At 54.6% G+C, this 27,022-nt stretch overlaps 1 protein-coding gene across 1 annotated transcript in view; it reads right to left on the bottom strand.

The window, feature by feature from the left end:
• Positions 1-19,688: 19,688 nt before the first annotated feature.
• Positions 19,689-27,022, bottom strand: part of GDF11 (growth differentiation factor 11) — a 29,717-nt gene continuing 22,383 nt past the window's right edge. Inside the window, exon 3 of the mRNA XM_030554809.1 lies at positions 19,689-26,227. Coding sequence (XP_030410669.1) covers positions 25,847-26,227 — 381 coding nt within the window. The 3' untranslated portion in view covers positions 19,689-25,846. The remainder of the gene's footprint in view (positions 26,228-27,022) is intronic.

The raw sequence follows: 27,022 nt of genomic DNA on the forward strand, positions 1-27,022 counted from the left end.
ATGTTTTCTCTTCCCAGAGCTGGGAATAGAAGCCAGATATTCTATCTTGCTGTCTTGTTGTCTGACCACTGGAACCCAGCCCCTATTGCCTCTAGAAACCACACAAGCTCGGCTTGTTCAGTTTCCCTTGGGCATATGGGATCACTACAGATATGGACAGTGCCTCCATTGCACGTTCTCTCTGCCATGCCAAATCATTCCTCACGTTCTAAAGGCACTAATGCATATCCTGCCTCCCTCCTCTCCCCCGGCATTCTCTCCCTCGCACCCAGCATCAAATTGATCGCTTCCCTGTGCTCTAGTAAAACTACCCGAGTGTCTCTTGCTCCCCCATTTCACCTCCCTCTCCTTGTTCGGGATGAATTTCCTTTGGCCATGGGAGCAATATAACGGTGAACCCTGGTCTACTCCCTCCCTTCTCCTTTATCGACCACTCTCTCTCTTTGCCTGTATATAGGCAATTTCTGTATTCCCAGCCCAGGTCCAGCAGCTGCCTCCAGCAGCCAGTGCTACAGGAGGCATCACTGCCTGTAGAGATCTCCCCTCCCTTCTCTTCCCCCCTGCTTCTTTTTCCCGCTTGGTGGGAGTTTATTTTGTAGAGGACACTGCTTCTTTTAAATGCTGGGCTTTCCCCTCCGCGGTGTGGGGGGAAATCATTCTAATCACACTGTGTTTAAAACACCACCTAATTTATTTTTCCTCTCCAAGCTGGGAGCCGCTCGTGACTAATTTGGGCTGAATAGGTGGAGAAAAAAAGCAGCGGGCACACAATGAGCGGGGGAAAGTGTGGGAAAGCGAGCGAAAGAAAAGGAGGGCCAGGGCTTGCAGCGTGAGAGCTGGTAACGCCGTGCAGCGCCCAAATTCAGCATGAAGTCACTTTTCACAGCAGATGCTTGGGCTGAAAACGCAAGTGGGACTATAGGTCAGGCCAGCAGGAGGAGTGGGGGTGGGAAATGGTTGGGCTCGCACAATGTGAAGGGAAGGAGGAGGTGGGGTGAGAGAAGAGAGATGGGCACACTGTGTGCGCGTGCGTGCATGCCCCTTCACAAAGAAACACAAACACATCTTCCCGCTCGCGCTGTCCCCTTCACCCCAATGGCCTCCTGCCCCGAGTCGTCTGTGGCTGGGTTGGAAACGTCTTGTGTTTAAATTCAGAAAAATAAGGAAACATAAGCAGAGCCTGAGAACATGTGAGAGGAAGGGGTGGGGTTAATACAGAGCAATACACTTTAAGATTTCTTCTGTCCCTTCCTTGCCTCCCCACAGTTTTAAATATCTTAAAGGCCTGCACTGAAATCTCTTCTGGAGTCGCCTAGAAACTGACTGTAGGTAAACCCTCTTGCTTGAAGTTGTGTTACGTTCAAATTGATTAGATTACAGGTTATCCCCTTCCCCTGCCCCCAATTGCTTCAAGGGCTGGTTAATGTCACAGCAAGGGCCCATCCTACTCCATACTGCTGTGTCTTGAGGTGCTGCCCCTTCTGTGCACCTTAACAGTAATACTTCTGACCACGCTCTTCCCCTCCTCCCTGCATTTGGAGTTGAATGGACTGTTTGGAAAAATAAATATCTATATCCATCTTGCAACAACTGGGACTTGGTGAGCTGCTGCTGCTGCTGCGATTGGCTCAATACCTGGAGTCTCTGGCTAATCCAAGGGGTTCAGGACTAGTTAACTCTGAGTTGCGCAGCTTGCTTGGACCGTGAACCAACTGTGCTTTTCTCTTAGAAATCAGAGCTCAGGAAGACCTGTTGGTGATCCAAGGCCAGGGATGGATTTTCTATATAATCAATATAATTTCACTACCCCAAATATTTTTCGAGACAGAAGGAATGTTGCTGAATAGTTACAGCAGGAAGACTGGCATCTCTACAGCAAGGCTTCGAGTAGGGGCTTCGTGTCAGGACTCTTGGGTTCTATTCCTGTCGTCAGAAGCAGTAATGTCTAGTGTGTGGGGGCAGGGGCTGTGAGTCTGGAGTCCTGGCTTCTGTTCCAAGCTCAGTTTCTGGATTGGCTGAGTGGCTGCTGTCATGACAGTTCAGGGGGCTTCTGGGCCCCTGTCTGTGGGGAAACTTTGGCTGCATGATGTGTTTTGTGAAACATATTGAAGTGGAAGTAGCTTGACCCGGAGGGAGTTGGTGTCGGAGCTGGTGGTAGAACCCAGGCATCCTGGCTCCCCTCCTTTGCAAGAACTGCTCTGGACATTAACGCCGTGGTTGCTCCTTCAGTCCTGCCCCTTTTTGAAGTACATGTCTGTGTGTTACTCCCTCCCCCCAGCAGCTCTGTTTGCTAGGTGCACTGAAGCTGGAAGCTGGAGGGAGGGGATGTGCCATGGTTGGCCATGTGATGACCCTTCAGGACATGCTTTGGGAAGCACATGCTCTGTCAAAAGCCTGAAGAGAAGTGAGTGAGCTAGGCTGTCCTCTCTTCCCTAGATAGCTCCTGCAGTCAACTCTTCCTCCCCGGCACCTCGCCCCTTAGCTGCCAATCACACTTCTCATTGCTGTCATACTGTATCTGCTCTTGGCACTCCTGCAGTGGAGGCTTGGTGTCCAGACCTCAGCCAGGCCAGAGCCCCAGTGTGCTGGATGCTGTATGAATGTGTCATAAATTCAGAGATTACAAGGCTAGGAGGGACCACTATGGTCCTCCTTCATAGCACAGGCCAGAGAATCCCACAGTCCCTGCGCCCAGGTAGAAGGGTGGAGTGAGGGGACTCAGCAGAACCTGTTGCTTCTCTTCTGCTGAGCCAGGAGTTCCCAGAGATGAGAGTCAGATGTCAGATGTTCCCTGTTGTTCCCATGTAGTGTAATTGTCTTGTGGGATCTCAGAAGAGAAGATGTTTTCAATTCCTGAGGGATTTCCCTCCTGTCTCATCCCAGGTGCCTTGGAAGAAGAGACTCAGTGGGAAATAGAGGGAGGACCTTTATTCTCTCTCCACAGTTGTGTATGTGCCATTCTGTTCTCGCCACGCTCGTGGCAGCCTCAGGGTGACCTGCCCCTCTGCTTTCCTGCTCCCCCGCCTGCTTGGCCTTTCTCCAGCAAAGACAGCTTATCTCAGGTGTGAATCAAGGTTCAGAAGCATGTACGGCAGCAGGTGGAAGTGTCCATATGCATGGATCCTTGGCTGCTTTCTAGAGCTTTGGTCCCAGCGCCATGTGCAAAGCTGCAACTTAGCCCTACAGAATGGTAGGCTGAGGTTTATAAAGCCGCGGCTGATAGGAGACAGACAGTCAGGGCAGGTTCTGTTCTAACCTTTAGAAGACAAGGCTGTCCCTGAGGAGGAGATGGTGTAGGGCTCCAACCATCAGCTTGGAATTGCTCCCCAGCAGGGTTAGCTCAGTCCTTTGTCCTTCCACGGTGGACACACCGTGTTCAGCGGGGTCTACTGGCTGTGTACTGTGCCCATGAGACCTTGGACAAACAAGGGACACCCCACAGCTGAGTTTAGGCTGGGCCCATTGGATGACAATTGCCCCAAACCATCTGTTGTGCTGTGGCCTGGCTGCTGTCCTGTACAGCATGGTGGGACCTGTACTTTATCAGGGCTTGTGCCCACCTCTCCAGCATGATCACCCTGCGCTGCATTTACATTCCTTGCTCACAGCAGCAGGATCGCTGGATCGCAGCCAAGCTCCCTGCCTGGTGGTATAATTACTGTGAACGTTGCATGTGCACAGTCTTATTAGGCATCAGAGGGGGAAGGTTAGGAGAGCCAGATTATGGCATGGCTGGCATGGGGTTGCACCGCCTCCCTCTGACATGGCTGTGGGTGGTCACCAGGATGGAGGTAACTGGCTCTGTCCCTGTCCTAATTTGTCTGCCCTGCGTGCCTGCACCCTCTGTCTCTGAATTAGGTCAGCCGAGGGCTGGGGAAAGCAGGTGATGCGGGGCGCAGCTCCCAGCAGCCTCGGGGGAGACGTGCCCAGAACAAAAGCGAGCTCTCATTAAACTTTTGACATCGTCCTTCGAAGCAGACCAACCAACCCAACTAGGAATGTTACAAGGGGGCTGACCGACCCTAACCCTCAGCCCAGCCCCATGCGCCTCTCCGGCGCAATCACTGTTGCTCTGCTGGAGAGGAACCAAGAGATCTAGATTCCATCTAAAGCTCCAGATGCTTTGCCAGCTGCTACCATCCATCTTTGCCTCCGGCTGTGTCGTAGCTGGCAGCTTGGAGATGGGGGTTCAGTAATATTATAGACCCTTTAATAGTAACACAGTGATGGGAGTTACCTACCGGTATGCAACAAAGCCTGCAGCTGGAGCCCTCGTCTTTGAGCAATCCAGACTTAGCTAGCTCAGGTACTGATCTGATGCTGCTGTAATAGGGGACCAGGTAGGGCAGGGTCTGGCTGTTTTTCCAGGTGTCTGTACAGGTGGTCCCATGGGGTTATGATCCATTATAGGGGCTCTCAGGTGCTACCACAGCACAGCTAACGAGTATCTCAGAGATTATCTACCCTGCCTCACAGTGTCTCTGAGTACCTCACAGCTTTTAATGTATCGATTCTCGATGCCGGACAGTGCTGTTATCCCTATTGTACAGGTGGGGAAACTGAGGCACAGAAACTAAGTGTCAAGTATCAGAGGGGTAGCCGTGTTAGTCTGGATCTGTAAAAGCAGCAAAGAATCCTGTGGCACCTTATAGACTAACAGACGTATTGGAGCATAAGCTTTCGTGGGTGAATACCATGACATGCATCTGACGAAGTGGGGATTCACCCACAAAAGCTCATGCTCCAAAACTCTGTTAGTCTATAAGGTGCCACAGGATTCTTTGCTGCTTTTACAGAAACTAAGTGATTTGTCCTAGGTCACCCAGGAAGTCTGTGGCAGAGTCAGGAACTGAACCCAGGGCTCTCAAGACCCCTGTACAGGGAGGAGGGGGAGCAGAGCTGGGGTGTGGGAAGTCACTGTCCTGACTCTCTAGGCACAACCCTCTTTCCCATTTTCCTCTGAAAGCGACTGGTCTGAGAATGTAATCAGGGAGGTGAGTCGGTTGGGGATCTGGGCACCCTTGGCTGGGCTCAGCACCTCTGAAAAGTAGCTGCACGCACCTTTCAAAAACCCAACTGCAGCCGTGCCTAGCGCTGCTGGGAACGCTGGAGTGACAGCCCTCAAGGGAGGGGCATTTCACCTTTCTCCCCAGCTTGGTAGCTGTCAGACAAGGCTAGGAGCATCCAATCTCTGCTTCCTATTCAAGCTTTGTTTTCTCTTCAGAGGCCGGACAGGAGGGGCAGCTAGTGCCAATCGCAGTGCGCTAGGGGACGGTTTGTGATATGGATGCACCTGTCTAGAAAGAACTCAACTGAGCCCATCAGTGTGTTTCACACCAGGCAACTGCAGGCTCAAAGAAACACCCTAGCGAGAGAATTGAATCCTATCCAGGCAGAATGAGAATAGCGGCCAGGAAAGATGTCCAGAGACAGCCAGAGCAAGGTACCCCGTAGCCCAGAGCTGATAGCGACGCACGTGTGCTCCCTGCAGATCCGGCTCGGCCCTTGGCCTTGTCTTGAAGAAGTGGCTGTTACAGCAAGGTGGCTCTGTGGGGGGAGATTTTGGATTAAACGGACCCAGAATTGTCCCAGAGGGTGAATGGGCCAGAAATCGGGAACTGGGGCAAGAGAGAGTAGGGATGGAGAATGGAGAGTCACATCACGGGAGAGGGAAGGAGCTGTGGTAAGATGGCATGTCCATCCTGCTGGGCGAAGGTACAGAGGACTCCCCCCTACTAGGGGGTGAGGGCCAATTAGCTAATGGGAGCGGTACCCAGGCCAGCCCGTACAAGGGGCTTATGGGTTGGCATCAGGAAGTCCCCAACTGGTCTCTCCCATGTTTATTTGAGGTCCCCATAGGCTGGTCCATGCTTGAGCCAAGCTGCTCGCTGCCCCACACGTTACCCTTTGAGTCCTTCCCTCTTGTCCCACCAGCGATGCTAGCAAATCCCTCTGCTGCTCCATTCGCTCCCTCCCTCATCCTTGTTCCCTCAGCCGCGTGGCACCCATGCTCACTGGTCTATAGGTTAAGGACCAGCCTGCCTTGGGTTGGTTTAATGTCAGAGTGTGTGCCCCCTTGGTCCCCCACTCCCTCTGATCATAGATGTAATTAGCTGTGACATTCTCAGCATACCTGCCAGCTCCTAATGAGGGCTCCATAAAAGCTGCCGTGGATCTGGTTTCCTCTGGCACTTCGGGCCAGTTGTAAATCTCAGCTTTACAATTTCGAGCTGCACGAGGAGGAAGCAGCAGTCGTGTGAAGCCAGGGGTGGGAGGGTGAGTATCACCATGTGTGCGGGAGGATGTCATCTACCAGGGCATTGGGAGTCCTAGCAGGGGTGTCGAACCGCACTACTCCATATGCTGCATGCTGTGTGGACCCTTCCTAGACCCATGCCTAGGTGGGTCTCGGAGTTCAATGGCTAGAACGCTGCTCAGGCCCTGACTCAGGCCGGTACAATGATTACAGCCCATCAACGTCACTTGGCTTTGCCAACGAGCATCTGCCTTGGCAACACCAACCGCCACACTGCCCCTCTTGTCGACAGCTTTGCCTGGGCTCCTTTGCCCTGTGCTAGCGCCTGTTCAGCTGGAGATCCCAAAGCCGTTGGCCAGCAGTTATTAAAGCTCCCAGCAATTCCCCATATTAGGTGTACGAGGGCTGTGTGTATCAGGGACTGAGGCCTGGAGAGATGGGCTTGCCTAGAGTCACATGGCAGAGCTGGGGCCTGATGCAGGGTCTCCTGATTTCTAGCCTGCTGTTCTGTCCGCTGAACCATGCTGTCTACTGCAGGAAGAGCCCCTCTGTCCTATATTTTCGCAAGTGATTCTGGGGGCCCAACCTGTGGGCTCTTCGAAGAGCCCAGTTTTCACAGGGTGAATTCCAGGCACCGTCCGGTAATCGGGTCTTGTTACGTTTTCCTCAGATGGGGTACCTAGAATCACTGTTGGCTTTGGAAAAGTTAGGCCCCTTGCATTACCCAACCTGGGACTGCCCAGAACCAACTCAGACAAGTTGCTCTCCCTTCCGGAGCCCCACATGGAAGGCCAGAGCCTTGCCTGCCTGAATTAGCATAACCCTGCCCATGTTTGTGGCCTGTCCTCTCATTTTTTCCTTCCAGCCCCAAGGAAAGCGTGAGCGAGCGGCTGGCAGCCAGTGAGTTTTAGCGAAAAGATGGGACAGGGAACCACCAAATGGCAAGGTGCCTGCTGGATAGCTGTGGGCCTGGATGCCCTTTGGTTGCTGTAACCTGGGACCAGGGGGAGTGTCACATGCTCTCCTGCCAGCCTGCCTCTTTCTCTGGGGCTGAGGCAGGAGAGGGGCATTCAGGCTCCATGACTCAGTCAGCCCTTGGCCCCTCTGCTGAGGTGGCCCAGGAGGGAATGTTGGTTTTCAGGACGACGACATCTGGAGCTGGGCTGAGACCCACCAAACTCATTTCACGCAGCGGCCCCCCTGCCGCACTTTGGCTGGGAGCAGCAGACGGTCCCTGCTGACCCAGTTGGCCAAAGGCTCTGCATTGTGGTTTTGGGGAGCTGCTTTTCCCCTGGGGTTAGTAGCCAGCAGGAGCCCCCGAAATGTCACAAGCCTCTTCTGAACATGTGCGATTCTTTAACTTCCCCTGGGGGATGGCCTGGATGCTCTAACCCAGGGGTTCTCAGGCTTCTGTAGTGGGGACCTCTTTCACACAGCTAGCCTCTGCCTTTGACCCCCCCATACATTAAAAACACTTGTTTATATATTTTAACACCATTATAAATGCTGGAGGCAAAGCGGGGTTTGGGGTGGAGGCTGACAGCTCATGACCCCTCATGTAATAACCTTGTGACCCCCTGAGGGGTCGTGACCCCCCGTTTGAGAACCCCTGCTCTAACCCTTTCTGCCCTGGCTGAGTGCTGCCTCCCACCCAGACCAAGCTGTGTGAGCTTTCTCCTCTCCGTTTCTCCGCTGCCCCCCTTTGCTTCCAAAGAAAAGGACTGGAACTTTTCGCATGACAGACCAGGCATAGTTGACACTGGCTATGCAGATTCCCCTCCTTGCACAGGGGTTCCCAAAGTGGGGGATGTATCAGTGAGAACTAGCTGGAGGGGGTCATGGAAGGTGTACAAGGGAAGACTCTTAATAACCCATAGCGTGTGCAGGGGGCATGGTTGGCTTCAGGCCAGATCCTGCCCATTTGTCTGCATTAGCCAGACTTGGGGACGGCTCTCCCTTGTCCATCTCTGGAGAGCCCCTCTGCCGGGGGCGCTGCTGGAGCTGCGGTTCGCCTTCCTTGCCTGTGCTCAGGGAGAGCTGACATTAGATGGGAGTCGAGCCACCAACTCTACCCCGGGGGGCCAGTGTAGAGAGCAGTTTAACCAAGGTGCCAAGCCCACTCCTGGCACCATTTACACCCTGCAGAACCCGCGGGGCCCTGCTATTCCACTCCAGCCTGGTGTCTGTCCCCTGGACTTGCTCTGCTCTGCAGGCATTCCTAGGGGCTGGGTGCCATCTGTGCAGGGCTGGATTGCTGCTGGATGGGTCTGAGAGTAATCCTGGGCAAAGCCAACTGAGTCTAGTGTTACTGATGTCAGCTGGCTGTGGCACTTATCTGCCCCCATAAGCACCTCCCAGCCCCCGGTGAGGGGAGGTGGTGCTGGCATCTCGGTTGTACGGGAGGGTACTGAGGCACAGCATCTAAGGGCTAGTCTGCATGCAAAAGTCACGCTGGTTTAACTCCTGTCAGTCAGAGGATGATTTGTTGCCCACGTAGCAATATCAGTATAGCCCCTTGTGTGGATGCTGCTAGAGGGGGTTCTTGGGTGGGTATAGCTGGCAGCCCTACGGCTCTGAAGTACCTTTATAACTGCAGCCACGCTGGGGACAGGGTTGCCATTTGAACGAGAACAGCAGAGTCAAAGCTGTACAGTTTTGCATGTGTAGAAAAGGCCTTAGAACAGGTGCAGAGCCCTGAAGGATGCTCCTGTGTCACTGGAAGCGCTTCTGATTTGGGGCTGGTTTAACCCTGCTCCTAACGAATTTAAGCAAGTCCACCTAGGGGGTTGCCACAATTGATATTTACACCGCAGAGTAAACTGGTGCCACTTGTTCCTCTTGGCTGCCCAAGGTCACACAGGAAGGCTGTGGAGGAGCAAGAACCAGAGCCCCTGACTCTTTTGAGTGCCAGGTGAGCCCTCTACTACCTATCCTGATGGTCCTTGCTGAGACGGAGGAACCTGAAGGAGCAGCTCTGCTGACAGGCTGCTTTTTTGCAGAGCTGGGTGCATTCCTGTCTTTGCATCATTGTTAAAATTACAAAGAGAAACAGCTACAGAGCATTTAAAAAGGGAGAGAGAGGATGGCTGTGTTTGGTCTGACCGGCATATGAAAAAAAGAATATCCTGCAGCTACGGGAAATCATTCTGAGCATGGGTTTAGGCTGGATTTTCTTCTCCCAGCAGCTCCTCCATCCGCGTGGTGGACTGGTTTTATGGTTAGCATCAGGGAGTGTGGGAGAAAAGGAGAACTCGGGTCTTTGATTCTAACCAAAAACTCTCGAAGGAGGAGATGGACAGGGGAGAGCTGAAGGGATTGGATGCGCCACCACATGGGTTTGGAAGGCTCTGAGGATGTGTAGGCTCAGCTGCAAACCTCAGAAGCTTTCCAGAGCCCACTATGGAGGGAGGTGCAGGCTAAGGGCCCGATCCTGTAGGCTGCTCCCCACAGAGCCCTTGAGATCAGCTCACACAGACCAAGTCACTGGACCATGGCTGAAGTGCCTGTTCGGGCCAAGCTAATGCTGGATGCCCTTGCCTTGCCCCCAGGATATTTACAAGCCTGTTTCCTTTTTTGCTAAATCAGGAATGGTTTACGATGCGCTGGCCCATATAGTCTATAATATGTCTTGTTCCAAAGAATCCCACGGGCCTTTGCCAGCCAGGAAGAAGTTGCCTGTATTGAGCCTCCCAAGCAAAGATCTCAAAGCATGTTGCAAACAGGAATTAAATGCCCCCAGAGAGTAAAGACAGATAAGGAAACTGAGACTTAGAAAGGTGAAGTGACTGACCCAAGGTCATACAGGGAACAGAACCCAGGAGTCCTGATCCTTAGGCCCTGCCCCCCTCCTCTGATCCACTAGCCCCAACTTGCCTTCCAGAGCTGGCACGGAACCCAGGTGTTTATGGACACGCAGAGAGCGAGAGAGAGAGATTGAACCATAAACCAAATGGGAAATAAATCGAGCTCTACTTAGAGAGTTTCTAAAATGTACCAGTTGCAATCTGGGCAGCAGAACCCCCAAGTTCTTCTTCGAGTGATTGCTCACATCCATTCCAGTTAGGTGTGCGCGCCGCGCGTGCACGTTCGTCGGAAACTTTTTACCCTAGCAACTCCAGTGGGCCGGCAGGTCGCCCCCTGGAGTGGCGCCGCCATGGCGCCCAATATATATCCCTGCCGGCCCGCCCGCTCCTCAGTTCCTTCTTACCGCCGTGTCGGTCGTTGGAACTGTGGAGCGCGGCATAGCTGTCCTCCACGTCCCTAGCTCTCCTAGTTTTTATCGCTTGTTTATCGCTTATCTCTAGTTCTATATAGTTGTTAAATTAGTATTGTTAAGTAGATAGTTTAGTAAATAGCTGTTAAGTAGTTCCTGGCCGGGGGGCTTAGCCCTTCCCGGCACCGGGCGTCAGGCTCATGCCTGTTTCGCCAGGCTTCAAGCAGTGTGCGGCCTGCAAGAAGCCCATGCCTACCAGCGATCCCCACGAAGCGTGCCTGAAGTGCCTCGGGGAATCGCACAGATCTGACAAGTGCCGCATCTGTAAGGCTTTTAAGCCGAGGACAAAAAAGGAGAGGGATCAGAGGCTCCGAACTCTCCTAATGGAGGCGGCACTTGACCCGTCGACTTCGCAGACCGTGGTTTCGGCACCGGCACCGGATCGCTCCGGCACCGAGAAGACTCCTCGGCACCGACCTTCTCCGGCACCGGAATCAGAGCCTAGGCCGTCGAAGTCTAATACTCCGGCCAGGCAGACCCGGCTTGAACGCCCGGCCTCGACATCGGCCGCGGCGCCGCCGGCACCGTCAGCACCGTTGACTCCGGGCCCGGCGGGTCTGTTGAGTCCGGTGCCGCCGAGCTCCCCCATGAGATCTGGGGTTGAGATAATGGTCCCATCCACACCGGAGACCTTCGCCTCGGCTCTGGACCTTATTGCCCTGACGGAGCCTACTCGGCTGCCACCCCCGGTTCCTCCGGTGCGGGTCACGTCCAGAGGCAAGCCTATGATGTCGGCACCGCCCACGGACAGTCGTTCGCCATCCAGGCCCCGACGTCTTGGGCGCTCCAGATCCCGACGCCGCTCGCAGTCCCGGCACCGCTCCCCTCAGCGGTACCGGTCGCACTCGCGGCACCGGTCGGCATCGAGACGGTCGCGGTCAGGCTCCAGTCGACACCGGCACCGCGACTCCAGGAGCAGGTCCCGACGCTACTCGCCGCACCGGTCGACCTCCCGGCACCGAGCTGGTGGCAGGTCCCGGTCCCGATCTCGCTCGACCTCCCGGCACCGAGCTGGTGGCAGGTCCCGGTCCCGGTCGATCTCCCGGCACCGAGCTGGTAGTAGGTCCCGGCACCGAAGCAGCGCCCGGCACCGTGACAGATCCCGGTCCCGAAGCAGCGCCCGGCACCGTGACAGATCCCGGTCCCGAAGCAGCGCCAGGCACCGTGACAGATCCCGGTCCCGAGGCAGCGCCCGGCACCGTTATGACTCCCGGCACCGGTCCCCGGCACCGAGACGATCCTCCGTGCCGGCCCGCGCAGACCCGTACCATCCAGGGTCGGCCCCGCCGTGGCCCTCCAGGCAGCCGTCCGTGTCCTCTCAGACGGACAGCGGCTACGCGCTGGGCACCGACCGGCAGGCGGCGCTGTTTGCTGATCCGCCGCTGCAGGACCAAGGCCCCCCACAGTGGGGATTCTGGACACCCTGGGCGTACCATCAGGCCCAGGGCCCCCAGCAGCTCCCTGCTAGGCCGGCGACTGCGGAGCGTAGGGCCCCTGAAGCCTCTTTGTCTCGCCCCCCTCCCTCCCCGGAAGGGGACGAAGGGTCCAAACAGCAGGACTCCGCTGCGGCTCCGGAGACAGAGGCGAGGGCTGAGGAAGACCCTCAGTTGGACACTATTGTGCCTGGGGTCTCATCATCCTCCTCCCCGGATGAGGCGGTGGCGGGTACCTCCTCCAACAGTCCCCCCCCCGCTGGATCTCAGGGCGCACCAGGACCTCCTCAGGCGATTGGCTCAAAACCTGAGTCTGCAGGCAGAGGAGGTCTCGGAGATAGAGGACCCAATTGTCACCATCCTCTCTTCCGATGCTCCCACCAGGGTCGCCCTGCCGTTTATACGGACCATTCAGGCCAATGCCAATACTATCTGGCAGTCCCCGGCCTCCATCCCTCCGACAGCAAAAGGAGTCGAGAGGAAGTACATGGCCCCTTCTAAGGGGTACGAATATTTACATGTTCACCCGACTCCCGGTTCACTGGTAGTGCAATCGGTGAACGATAGGGAGCGTCACGGCCAGGAGGCTCCGGCCCCCAAATCCAGAGAAGCCAGGCGGATGGACCTCCTTGGCCGTAAGGTGTATTCGGCTGGGGCGCTGCAGCTCAGGGTCTCTAACCAACAGGCCCTGCTGAGCAGATACGCCTTTAACTCCTGGGTGGCAGTGGACAAATTTAAGGAGCTGCTGCCACAGGATGCTCGCCAAGAGTTCACGGCCATCTTGGACGAAGGCAAGAAGGTCGCGCGCACGGCCTTGCAAGCCTCCTTGGATGCTGCGGACTCGGCTGCCCGTACCCTCGCGTCAGGAGTTACGATGCGTCGCATCTCCTGGCTGCAGGTTTCCGGCCTTCCGCCAGAGCTCCAGCACACGATACAGGACCTTCCTTTCGAAGGCCAGGGCCTGTTTTCCGATAAGACAGACCCCAGACTTAAGAGTTTAAAGGACAACCGGGTCATTGCGCGGTCCCTCGGGATGCACACCCCCGTGACACAGCGTAGACCCTTTAGGCCGCAACAACAGCAGCACCGTCGGCCGTTTTCCCAGTTCCGCCAGCGGCAGGACCCTTACAGGCGCCGCGGCAGGAACGGGAGGCGCAGGCAGTCGGGGAACCAAGGGGGGCAGAACCAAGGCTCCTCAAAACCCCCGCCTGGTCCTAAGCCTTCATTTTGAAGGTGCGCTCGAGGGCGCAGTAACAGTTTCCCCTACGGATCCGTCCCCTCCGTTTTCCAACCGCCTTTCGTTTTTCCTCCCGGCGTGGTCCCAAATAACATCGGACCGCTGGGTCTTGAGCGTGGTGCAGACGGGGTACCGCCTGCAGTTTGTTTCGTTCCCTCCTTCCCGCCCTCCTTCCTCGTCCCTCTTCAGGGACCCCTCTCACGAGCAATTCCTTCGGCAGGAGGTGCAGACGCTCCTCAGCAAAGGAGCTATAGAGGCGGTTCCCGAAAACGAGAAAGGCAAGGGGTTTTATTCCCGCTATTTTCTGATCCCCAAGGCCAAGGGGGGCCTCAGGCCTATCCTCGACCTGCGAGAACTCAACAAATACCTCGTGAAGTTGAAGTTCCGCATGGTATCCCTGGGGACCATTATTCCATCCCTGGATCCGGGAGACTGGTACGCCGCCCTCGACATGCAGGACGCGTATTTCCACGTTGCCATTTGGCCACGCCACAGACGCTTCCTCCGCTTCGTTGTGGGGGCTCGTCATTATCAATTTGCGGTCCTCCCGTTTGGCCTGTCCACGGCCCCGAGGGTGTTTACAAAATGCATGGCAGTTGTCGTGGCGCATCTTCGGCGCAACCGTGTCCACGTGTTCCCTTATCTGGACGATTGGTTGATTCGGGGCACGTCGGAACAGCAGGTGTACAGCCATGTCCGCGTGATCACCGGCATGTTTGCGAGTCTGGGCCTCTTGATAAACACAGACAAGTCCACCCTGAGGCCCACTCAGAAGGTGGAATTTATCGGGGCCGTCCTGGACGCCACTGTGGGCAGGGCCTCGCTGCCTCGGCAGCGGTTCCAGACCATGGCGGCGATCGTTCAACGCTTGCGGTCAGCCCCGTTGACGTCAGTGAGGACATGTCTAACCCTGTTAGGCCACATGGCGGCGTGCACTTTTGTGACCGACTACGCTCGGCTCCGCATGAGGCCTCTCCAGCTGTGGCTTATCAGTCATTACAGACCAAGGCAACCGCTAGACATGTTAATCACAGTCCCCCAGAAGGTCTTAGATTCCCTCGGCTGGTGGGTGGACCAGTCCGTATTGTGTGCGGGTCTTCCCTTTCACCCGTCTCAGCCCTCGGTATCCCTGACAACGGATGCCTCAGATCTAGGCTGGGGGGCCCACCTAGGGACCCTGCGGACGCAGGGCCTATGGTCCCAGGAGGAGGTGGGGCTACATATCAACATGAGGGAGTTGAGAGCGGTCCGCCTTGCTTGCCAAACGTTTTGTCATCAGCTTCAGGGTCGTTGTGTAGCCGTGTTCACGGACAACACGACGACCATGTATTATATCAACAAGCAGGGCGGCACCAGGTCCTCCTCCCTGTGCCTCGAGGCGATACGACTCTGGGACTTTTGCGTAGCCCACTCCATTCACCTCAGGGCTTCCTTCCTTCCCGGAGTACGGAACACGCTGGCGGATCGATTGAGCAGATCCTTCCTGTCACACGAGTGGTCCCTTCGACCGGACGTCGCTCTCTCCATTTTCCGGAGGTGGGGTTATCCCCGGGTGGACCTCTTTGCGTCCAAGGGGAACAGGAAGTGCCAAGCGTTCTGCTCCTTTCAGGGCAGGGAGCCGGGGTCGATAGCGGATGCCTTCCTCATCCAGTGGTCGACCCACCTGTACTATGCGTTTCCTCCGTTCCCTCTGGTTCACAAGGTCCTCCTGAAGGTGCGCAGAGACAGGGCTCGTGTGATCATGGTGGCCCCGGCATGGCCCAGACAGCACTGGTACACCATGCTGCTAGACTTGGCCGTAGCCGACCCAGTTCCCCTGCCCCTTCATCCGGACCTGATTACCCAGGACCACGGGTCCCTCTGTCACCCAGACCTGCAGTCGCTGCACCTAGCGGCGTGGCTCCTGCGTGGCTAACTGGTTCCGAGCTGCGCTGCTCCACGCCTGTGAGAGAGGTGCTCTTGAGCAGCAGGAAACCATCCACAAGAGCCACATATTCGGCAAAATGGAAACGCTTCTCCTGTTGGTGCGTAGAGAGAAATCTCCGCCCTATGGAAGTTTCGGTATCCGAAATCTTAGATTATGTTTGGTCCCTCAAAGAACATGGTCTGGCCTTATCGTCGTTGCGAGTCCATCTGGCAGCTATCTCCACCTTTCACCCGGGTGCGGACGGTCGCTCCGTTTTTTCTCACCCGACGGTGTCGAGATTCCTTAAGGGGCTGGAACGGTTATTCCCTAACGTCCGTCCCCCTGCTCCAACCTGGGATCTTAACCTGGTGTTGTCCCGGCTCATGGGGCCCCCCTTTGAGCCGTTAGCTACTTGCTCCCTGCTTTACCTCTCTTGGAAGGCTGCCTTTCTAGTAGCTATCACCTCAGCTAGACGGGTGTCGGAACTCCGAGCCCTTGTGGTGGACCCCCCATACACGGTCTTCCACAAAGACAAGGTGCAGCTTAGACCACACCCTGCCTTTCTACCCAAGGTGGTCTCAGCCTTCCACGTCAACCAAGAGATTTTCCTCCCGGTTTTTTTCCCAAAACCTCACTCCTCAGGCAGGGAGCAGCAGCTCCACTCGCTGGATGTCCGTAGAGCTCTCGCGTTCTACATAGAGAGGACCAAACCCTTCCGCAAATCCCCCCAGCTTTTCGTGGCGGTAGCGGACCGTATGAAAGGGCTTCCTATCTCCTCCCAGAGATTATCCTCGTGGGTTACGTCCTGTATCAGGACCTGTTATGACTTGGCCCATGTCCCTACGGGCCGTGTGACTGCGCATTCTACCAGGGCGCAGGCGTCGTCACTGGCTTTCCTGGCCCGTGTGCCCATCCAGGAAATCTGTCGGGCAGCGACCTGGTCATCGGTCCACACCTTTGCTTCCCACTACGCCCTGGTACAGCAGTCGAGAGAGGATGCGGCCTTCGGAACTGCAGTGCTCCATGCCGCGACTTCTCACTCCGACCCCACCGCCTAGGTATGGCTTGGGAGTCACCTAACTGGAATGGATGTGAGCAATCACTCGAAGAAGAAAAGACGGTTACTCACCTTTGTAACTGTTGTTCTTCGAGATGTGTTGCTCACATCCATTCCACACCCGCCCTCCTTCCCCACTGTCGGAGTAGCCGGCAAGAAGGAACTGAGGAGCGGGCGGGCCGGCAGGGATATATATTGGGCGCCATGGCGGCGCCACTCCAGGGGGCGACCTGCCGGCCCACTGGAGTTGCTAGGGTAAAAAGTTTCCGACGAACGTGCACGCGCGGCGCGCACACCTAACTGGAATGGATGTGAGCAACACATCTCGAAGAACAACAGTTACAAAGGTGAGTAACCGTCTTTTCTATTCCTTGCATTAGGCTCTGTCATAAGACAACCAAAGAAAAGTCACCAAAGGAAAATGCATTTGCCAGGAGATTTTTTTTCCTTTTTCCTTTTTTTCCCCCCTTTTTGTTTTGTTTGGCTATATCATTTTTATTGTACAAAAAAAGTCTAAAAAAAGAAAGAAAGAAATTGGGACAGAAGCAGTGGTTATAATATATACAAATGCCTAAAGCTTAGATTATACAACATGGAAGAGAAATAACAGACAGTCATTGCGTTCTTTTTTCCCTTTCCTGTAGCTTTTCCTAGACTAGTTTATGAAAGAGAAGCTGTAAATCCCTCCGGTTCTGCCTCCTCTCATCATAAATGTGAGCTTCCTTCAGTTTTTTATCTTCCATTTTCATGTACCAGAGTTTTTTGTTGTTCTTTAGTTGATTGCGTCCGTGTGAAATTTGCCCCCTTGGTGAGAATTTTAAACAGAAATGTTTGCTGGGGGGAAGGAATTTGTTTCCTAGAGGGACATTTTAACATGGACCACATGATATATATGAAACCATTTTTTCCCCCAGAGGCTGTTAAATCCACCTCCAGCAGTGGATTCAGCTTGGAGAGTAGTTCTAGTGTTGCCTTCAGCTCAGGGACACTCAGCAGGGTAGTTTTTCTGTCTGTTTGGCGGAGAAGTGAAACACACTAAAGCTTTTTAAATTTCAAAGTCAACTGAACAGCAGCTGAGGAGGTGGCTGCTTGGAGCAGTGGGATCTCTGGTTTAAGACTAATTTCTGTTGGATCTGGGAGGTGAGGGAGTGGTGGCATTTCCTTTTAAATATGTTATACAAAAAAACCTGTCACCCAATACGTGTGTTCTCAGCATTGTATGTGGCTGTACCATGCCTGCTGCCTGTGGATTTCAAAATGCCTGGCGCAGTCATGAAGCCTCACAAGACCCTTATGAGGTAGGTATTATCTTTGTTCTACTGAGGAGGAACACAAATCTTTGCTCAAGGTCAGAAATCCTGATTCCCAGCTCTAACCACTAGACCCAATTCCCTTCCCACACCGGCTTCATAAAAGTATTTCAAAAATCAAGGTTGCTCCTTGACACACAACAACTATTTCCCTGCCCTTTCTGGAAGGGCTGTGGAGTTCTTCATAAGCAGTGGGCAGCTGGGACCCTCTCTTATGGGCTGGAAGACAGGTTATTCTCCAGCAAGACACCAATGCACAGCCCAGTTTCTTCCCGTGCTCCTGAGCCACTTATCACATGGGCAGAGCCTTCTGCTTGCTCCCAAGTGATACCTGGGGATTGCAGGGCTGGGCTGTGTGCTGGGGAACCCAGAACTGTCCCCATTTGTCAGAGAAGATCTGTGGAAGATGCAGGAGCGGGGGAATTTCACACATTGCAAGTGGAGCTGAGTGATGCTAGGAGTGCAGCAGTTACAAGCCTCCATCTGGATTCAGTCGAGTATCCTGGCACGGGTGCCCAGCCTCTGACTGCTGGGATTCCACGGACACAGAGCAGGGCAGAGGGAACCAGCTCCTCTGGCAGCAAGCAAAAAACATCAAGACGCATACGCACTAATCCTTATGCACAGCAATTACAAGAAGAGAAAGCACAGACATAAAAGCATCTCCTGTCAAGCCCTTGGTGTGTCACAAAGGGAAACCCCATACTAGTCTCTTAAATTTTCTTTAACCTTCCATAGTGCAAATGGTACCTTAGCCCAAGTCTCTCAATACAGAAATTTTTACAGTGAACATTCGGTGTTCCCGAGTCAGACGCTTTGCCTCACTCCTGCAATTTGGGAAGAATCAAGTCTCCTGTTGCCACTACCTCTGAGCCTCCAGAGCATCCCCACAGCTCGGGCTGCCTTTCGCCTCCTAGATGGATTGAGATTTTGCTTCAGTGAGAGGGAGCAGTGCAGAGGGGTTGGATGGATACATCAGCCAAGTCAATAAATGTTCCATGGATTCTTTAGGAAGCCTGTTGATGGGCACCTACTGTGGTGGCCCCTGGACCTGGAAATCAGCTGACGAAACAAGTCTAACCATTTACTGGGAATAAAAGCTACTGCTTGGTGCAGTGGCCAGTGCCTGAAAACCCAATGCTGATCCTTGCCAGAAGAATCCCTCTTGATGGGAACACATGTGCCTCTAGCTGCACTGTCTGTAATGGTGGAGCCCCATCTGAATCGCTGGCTCAGGCCCAGGGCGAGTGAGTCACAGGTGCAGGACTGGAGCGGAAAGCGCTGAACTCTTTGATTTTTTTTATTACTACTTTTTAAAATATTTTTATTTATTTATTTATTTTTGATGTTCAAGTGCTGTGTTTGGTCATGTGATTAAAACAACAACGACGACGAAAAAACAACCCAACCAATGAATGGCCTTTTGGTCATGTGATTAAAAAAAAAATCCCACCCCAACCAATGGCTTCTTTCCTGAGCCGCCATCCTTATAAACTCTTCTCTCCATCTTCAGATACCCATTGACAAAACAAACACAAGCTAAGACATTACGCACAGTAACATACACAAAGTAAATAATAAAATACTCGTAGAGCTGATCTGTACAAACACACATGAAGCAACACCTGCCTGCCCTCAGCCAGTCAGATTCCCCCGGACAATACACAGAACAGCCATGGGTGACGTTCCCCATTGCCAGAGCTAGGACTTTTCATCTCCGATGTCACCTGGCTGTAAAAATTTCCCCAAATTTCTCCATGCCCCAGCCAACAGCCAGTGAGAGCTTCCATGTTTAAGAGGGAGAGCAGGGGCCTGCCTGGCAGATGTGTGTATCTAAGAAGGGGTTGTGTATTTGCAGGGAGATGGACTGCAGGGTCTACCACACCGTTCTCATTTCTAACTTCCCTGATTCAAACACCACCATCTCACTGGTGGGTCTCCCATTGACTGGGAGAACTTAAACCAGCCTGGTGAAAGCACTAGGAAATATGCTGTAAGGAATGAAGGAGGCAGAACAGATGGGACCTAAGGATTGTTTTTCATCTCTGATGTGTAGGATTCTTTAGGCTTCATCTCTCATGGGGACGATCCCAGGGTTGTGAGTTCAGTCCTTGAGGGGGCTGTTTGGGGATTGGTCCTGCTTTGAGCAGGGGGTTGGACTAGATGATCTTGTGAGGTCCCTTCCAACCCTAATAATCTGTGATTCTGTGAAATAAGGTCCTGGTCCTGTTCTCTGTCTCCTAGCCGACCTCCCAAGCCTGTAGTTAGCATGAAGGACTGATCTCAGCTGTAGTTAGAAGGTTGCTCGAGAGCTCCCTTGGCTGCTGTGAGCAGGACATACCTGAGCTATCCTGGGATAGCCCATTGCTCAGAGCCTTTCAAAACAGCCTTGGGGAAGCATTAGAAATGTCCTGTGGGGAACAATCCTTCCCCCATAAATCTAACTGGTCTTTTCCATCTCTGATCTCTGGGTTAACATTTTCCCCCTCCATGTCTGAGTGAGGCCACCAACAGGAAACTGTACTTAGTCAGAAATAGTCTCGTCATTCACGCTAACTCCTCCCTCTGCTCCCTCGTGGCGACGGGGCACATGATGGCAAGTATGTGGCCCAGTTCCATAGCTCAGGTCCCCTAAGAATGTCTCCATCTTAAAACTGGAGTGGATTCAAGTATGTAACAATCGTCCAATCCCAGGTTGACCTGCGCAGCTTTAGAGAGGGGTTCTGGGCAAAGGTATTGAACAGATTAGCTGGGCTTGGGAAACAATGTTCTCCAGGCATGTTGGCAAGGAGTGGTTTGCCTCCTAGACGCTGAATGCTGTCTCTTGGCAAGCCAGCCCAGCTCCAGGAGAGTGAGGGGAGCAGCAGCAGCGGGATAACCCATCGCCTCCAGATCGCTGAAGCGTCGTTCCCAGTGACAATGCTGGAAGCAGCCAGAGCCCGGGCGGTGGTGGTTAGAAAATGAACCTTCCCCGTACGAGACGAGCAAACAGGAAGCGGGATAAAACTAGAGACCTGCCAGGTTACTGTTAGAGCTGTTTCCTTGAGCATGACCACTCCTGAAACACTGCCTTCATGGCACTTGGTTGTTCCTAGAGCAGGGTCTTGTGGGAGAAGCACAGAGCCAGTGATTCCTGCCAGCCACTTTCCCTTTTTACACCTCCATTTCCCCACAGGCTGCAAGGCAGGGGTGAGCCCCATTTCACAGGGGGAAACAGGCACAGCTGGGGAAGCAGCTCCCCAAAAGGACAACAGCAAGAAAGAAATCCAGGTGCCTTGACTCCCAATCACCTGGTCTAACTGCTAGACCCATGCAGCCCAGACCTTCATACTCTGAATACCTTAGTACATGCTCACTGGGGTAGGACTATCTCTTGGGTCCTTCCAACTGAGGCATACTGTGAGGGGTTAGATGCAAAGCTGCTCCGGTTCCTTTTTGCTCGGTCATGCTGTTCCAGAGGGGCAGAGGGTATCTCTGTTAGGAAGAGGAAGAGGTGTGTTCTTAGACCCCCAAACGGGGGCTGCCCTCCATGCCTGGACTGGGAAGCATCATGCTAAGGTATGAAGAGAACAGAAGGTCCCCAGCAGCAGAATTCACAGAGGAGCAGGGGCTGTTTCCTTGTCCCTGCTTCAGATGCCAGATGGGAAAATGATTCCCAGGCAGAATAAAGCAGCAGTGGACTGCAGGGAGCATGAGAATTGGCCAGTCAGCTCCTGGCTCGGTTGGCTGCTTCCTCCGGAGCTCAGAAGGTTCTTTGCAGGTGTAGATTCCAGCGCTGCCTCTTCATGAGAACCAGCAATGCAGCCACTCAGGTACCGTTGCAGGGCTCCCTGGCCGCTCGCTGACCCTATAAACCTGTCGCCCCACTGGGCCCTTCCTCTCTCTCTGCTCCATGGTCAGAAGCTGGCGGTTGTGGCTGCGGTGATGCGCGAGGCAGGCTGTGAATCCTTCTCACTCCTTTACAGCTGGGCTGGGGCTGTGTGGTTGTCACAGGAGAGAAAGGGGACAGGGATGCCAAGTCAGAAGGTGCCACTTTGGATCATAGCCACATCGGAGGGACAGGTTCTTCTAACGAGACTAAGATCTGGCTCTCTGTCGCTCAGGGCTTCAGCATGAAAACAGGATCTCTGGGTCCTCAGAGTTCATGGCTTCCTGTTGCTTTAATGACCCCTCCTTGAAACCAGACAATATTCTGATCTCCTTTCCGACCCTGCCCTGCCCAGGCCTCCCTTGGCAGTGAACGTAAAACGCTTTCTTGTCCTGCCAAGAGCACAAACTGCAGACCTCAGTTGGCTGGTGTGCAGCAGAAAAGCCCAGCCTGCTTCGGCAGTGGGGGGCTAATGAGCCAGGAGGATGAGAGTCAGGCGGATGGAATACAGGAGGCACCTCAAAGTGGCAAAGGGTCGGTGTTTCCTTCCTTTCTCTAGTAGGAGCTCAGCCTGATCCCTTTCATTGCCCATCCTTAGCCTAGGTTAACAGCCTGGCTAGAACCAGCTCATGGGCTCAGTAAGTTAGTTAATCTATGAACAGTGCTTTGAAAACGTAAAGCGCTACAGTCTATAAGTGCTAAGGAGCAAGGCGGCAGCCCAGGGGCTAAGGCCTGGACTGGGAGCCAGGAGATCTGCGGTCTGCAGCTGGTTCTGCCATTGGCTCTTTGTGCGACACTGGGACGGTGACATCCTCTCTCTGCACCTCAGTTCTCCCTCTGTCGAGCGGGGGCCATCCCCTTTGTAAAGCGCTTTGAGATCCACGGGCAAAAAGCAGGAGACAAGTGCTAAGTGTTGTGGGCCCATCCTGCTCCCCTGGAGTCAGTAGCTCAGCTGGAGCAGAACTGATCTCTCTAGCAGTGGCAGATAGCAGGATCAAAGAGATCTATTCCCAGAGCCTCTTTCATCCTGACCCACCCCTAAGTGCTTTGTAGGGTGTATACCTAGAGCCAGGGAGGCCCCAGCCCCGGGGAAAAGGCGGGTCTACCTGGCAGCCTTTCTGCCCCAGTACCTGCACACGGTATCGGGAGAGGAAAGCAAGGAGGCATTGGCTCCAGTTGACCCCTGAGAGGAGCTTAGAGAGGCCCCGCTGGAATTTGGCCAGCATGCCAGACTCAAGATAAGTGCTAGGGGCGGGAACTCTCCGGCCTTTTCCTTCCAGTGGGCCCCACTCACACAGGCAGCATCTCACCAACAGCTCCCTCCCCAGTCGCTGGCCTGGCCTCGCCCTGTGCCCACTACACTGATGTGTCCATGGCAAAGGAATGGGGCGAAAGAGCTGAGGGATTTTTAGCTTCACACAGTTCTGTAGCTGGCAGCAGGCTGAGGAGCCAGGTCTCTGCCGACCCAGCGTGGGAAGTGTTGTGCTCCAGGGGTTTTAATGACCATGAGGCATCAGGGTCTTGGTCTGACATCTGCAGTGGAACATCATCCAACTCCCCCGTGGTCCGTCAGCTCGGCGCCGGGGACACTGCCCCATGACAGCTCAGAGATGGCAACCCACGGATTCTGTTTGCATCCTCCCGATGGCACGGGCGGGGGTGGGGGGCAGTCCCAAGCAGCAGGAGCCAATGAACTCTTGCGAAACAAGGATCCTGTTTTTGTGCAAATGTTCTTAGTAATAATCCAAACAGCGAGGGCAGAGTGGGAAGCAAATGTGCTTCATCAGCAAAATTCTCCGCGGCCAGGGTTTCTGGCCAAGTTTTCCTCCTTTAGAGATAAACTCGACCCATATGCGTCCATCCTGCCGCACACCAGTAACAAACCCCAGGCTCTCCTCAGGGCAGCGGGATGAAGCTTCCTGTTTTCCTGAATAGTGATCCACTTTTTGACCAAGAAGGTAATGTCCATGGAAGTGCAAGGCTGGCTGAACCCACAGACTGGGGAGCTTGCCCTATGCCACCCCACCAGCCAACCTTGGAGATGCTCCGTTTCCAAGAGCTCTCTGGTGCCAGCAAATAGACTAGTGAATCCCAACTGCAATGGTGGGTTTTCCACCAGGACTCCCTGACTCACTTCACACAGGGGCATCCAGTTGGGGGGACCATGTCTGGTCCCTGGGCTGAATGCAAAGCAGCAACCAAGAGGCAAATCATTGGCAGCCTGATTGCTTGAGCCAGATAGCAGAGAATCTCTCCAGAACTGCCCCTGTGCCAGGAGCCGGTCGGGATCCACACACCGACTGCACAACTGGGCTCAGTTCCTCCTCACATCCAGAGCACTGAGCCTCCTACGCTGTGCACTGCTGCCTGCCTGGCTCCCATGGCGTCTGGAGACCGAGACCACCACAAAGACTGGGGCCTGGGCCGAACCCAGCAAACCTCTCGCCAGGGCGTTGGGACAAAGCTCCATGGCCCGTTAGGGTTCATCATGGAAGCACATCAAGCCATGTTCGTCCCTGTGACTCTCTTCACAGATCTCAGTGATGGAAAAGCCCTGAGAGATCCTGCCTAGTCCATCCAAACAGCCCATACGTTCAGGGCTGGATTGTTCCCTCCAGTCTGTTCCTAATGCTTTGTGTACACAGCCTAGGGAACGGTGCTTCCACAACTGCCCTTCAAGAGACTTCCGCAGGCAGAGACTGCTCCTGTTCTGGCCTCCACCTGGCTGGGAATGCAAGTGGAGCATCCAGGAGCCAGGATTCCCCATCCCTCACACACCTGCTTGGGACAGATCATCTGGCTTTCCTCCGCGTGTGCTAGTGGGCTCTCAGTCTGTTGTTAACCCTGGCAGGCTATCCCTGGTGGGCTGTGGGGTTTAGGCCAGAATCTCAGACCTAGTGTGGGGCAGGGGGTTATTTGGTGATTCCGAAGACAGCAAGAAAAGGGTTTATGTAAGTGCATTAAAAGCCACAGCCATTCACACGGCTCTGTCTAGGTGAGCTGGGAGGCCACATGCTTTTCTAGTGCAGTAGCCAGGCGAACTGTGAATTCTCACAAGCAGAATAATTAATAAATAAATAAGTTACCGCGGGAAGCTGTCTCCTTCCAGGCCGGGCCCGTGCGGCCAGCGTTCTAGCACTAGTGGCATGCACGGCACCCTGTGGGAGTGGGGCTGTGGGGGCTTGCTGGACTCCTTCACCTGCTCCTGCAGTCCTCTCGCAGCCAAGAACTCCCACCCCCCACCATATTAGGATCAAAGCTTGGCCCGGACAGGAGCTGGAGCCTGTCGTCCCTACCAGCTCGTCTCTAGCAGTACAATGGGATCAGGGAGTTTGGGGTGCACAGGGGATGGTGAGATGGGTGTGCTGGGGTGCCAGGATGGAAAGATTCGGGCTGAGATGGGGTGGTGGGGAGTTCAAGAGATGCTGGGATGCCAGGATGGGCGCATTCAGGGTGCACAAGGGGCTTGGGGTATGCAGGGGTAATGGGGGCTTGGGATGCAGAGGGGTGTCAGGGGTTGGGGTGTTGAGGGGTGATGGGATGAGGGCACTGGGGTGCACAAGGGGTGATGGGATTGGGGTGAGTTTGCTCTGGAGCAGATTGACAAGGAACAATGAGATCAGGGAGCCTGACCATAATCTGGGCTCATGGCACCTGCTCTGGGCCAGGCGGTGCAATCAGATCAGACAGTTTAACTTGTGCTGGGCCAGCAGGATCAGACTTTCCAACATTAGCAATGCAGCCCCAGCCCTCCATGTCCCCTCCTAGCTCTCCGCAGCACACGCTGGCTGCAGCCAGGAGCCCTGCCAGGGGAATTCTCTCTCTCAAAGGGCAGGCAGCTGAAATCTCCTCTCCCGTCCCCCCCCGAAACAAAACCACTGGAAGAAAAGGCCAGTGATCCAGGGTATCTTTCCTTTTTACCAGGCCGCTTTGTTCTTCGGTTCTTCTCTCGTTCTGTACAAAATATCCTGTGTGTTTCTGTCGGCGCTCCAACTCCATACAATTGTTCTGATTTTTTGTTTTTAACTTAAACACATAGAAAGCTTCCACTGCTTGTAAACGGTTGAAGAGTTGCTGTCCTGCCATCTCGGCATTAACCATTTCACTCCCAGGCCGCCCAGGGACCGGCTAGTCCTCCGAAAACCAAACCCCGGTAAGAGACACCTCTCTGAGTCGCAGCTGCTCGCTGCTGCCGATGGCCGGGTGGGGTTGAGGGGCGGGGAATAATGCCTTTGCAGACTTGCCTTGGGAGGAAAGCGGTACCCCAGCTGCCCCCCCCCCCGTGTGGGGACGTTTGCTTATTGCACAGTGCATGGCGAAGCGCGGGAGAGTTTGGGTTTGGTTTGTTTTTCTTGGGGGGTTCTGTCTCTCCCCCCTCTCCCGACATTCACAAAAGCATTTTAATGTTCGTTCTTTTTATATCTATAAAAAAGGGGGGAAGCAAAGATGACACTTGCTGGTTGGCCGGGAGCACAGGAGCGGGGCTGGGGGAGCTCCGGCTGGGTTTTAAGAGCAGCCGCATCTGTCGACCACCATGCCCGGGATCTTCCCGTAGATAATCTGCTGTTTGTCGTTGAAGTAAAGCATGTTGATGGGGGACATCTTGGTGGGGGTGCAGCAGGGCCCGGCTGAGCCCCGGGGGTTGGCCTGTTGCACCAGATGGGTGTGCGGGTACTTCTGCATGAACATGTACTCGCACTGGCCCGAGCAGTAGTTGGCTTTGTACCGCTTAGGGGCAATAATCCAGTCCCAGCCGAAGGCCTCAAAGTCAACAGTCAGCGGGTAGCGGCAGCAGCGGGACTCGGTGGAGTGCTCGTCGCAGTCCAGCCCCAGGTTGCGCCGCGAGCGCTTGTTGTTCTCCAGCACACGGAGCTCCATGAAGGGATGCTGGGGGCAGAAAGCAGACAGCTGAGCCTTGGCCCTGGGGCAGCTAGGGCCAGCCTTCGGGGAGGAGGGCATGCTGCAGGGAGCCATCCCATCGGCTCCCCTAACCAACCATCCCTCTACCTACCCATCCCTCCCTAGCTACCTGTCTACCGAGCCATCTCTTTCCACCCCACGCCTAGCCTCCATCCGCCTAGCCACCCTCCTGTATCCATCAGCCTTCTCTAGCTACCTGTTCACTGAGCCATCCCTTTCCACCCCACCCCTAGCCTCCATCCGCCTAGCCACCCTCCTGTATCCATCAGCCTTCCCTAGCTACCTGTTCGCCGAGCCATCCCTTTCCACCCCATCCCTAGCCTCCATCCACCTAGCCACCCTCCTGTATCCATCAGCCTTCCCTAGCTACCTGTCCACCGAGCCATCCCTTTCCACCCCACCCCTAGCCTCCATCCACCTAGCCACTCTCCTGTATCCATCAGCCTTCCCTAGCTACCTGTCCACCAAGCCATCCCTTTCCACCCCATCCCTAGCCTCCATCCACCTAGCCACCCTCCTGTATCCATCAGCCTTCCCTAGCTACCTGTCCACCGAGCCATCCCTTTCCACCCCATCCCTAGCCTCCATCCACCTAGCCACCCTCCTTTATCCACCAGCCTTCCCTAGCTACCTGTCCACCGAGCCATCCCTTTCCACCCCACCCCTAGCCTCCATCCACCTAGCCACCCTCCTGTATCCATCAGCCTTCCCTAGCTACCTCTCCAGCCAGCCAGCCATCTCTAGCTAATCCATAGATTTCAT

This window comes from Gopherus evgoodei, chromosome 3 (genome assembly GCF_007399415.2).
Source record: "Gopherus evgoodei ecotype Sinaloan lineage chromosome 3, rGopEvg1_v1.p, whole genome shotgun sequence".
Taxonomy (NCBI): Eukaryota; Metazoa; Chordata; order Testudines; family Testudinidae; genus Gopherus; species Gopherus evgoodei.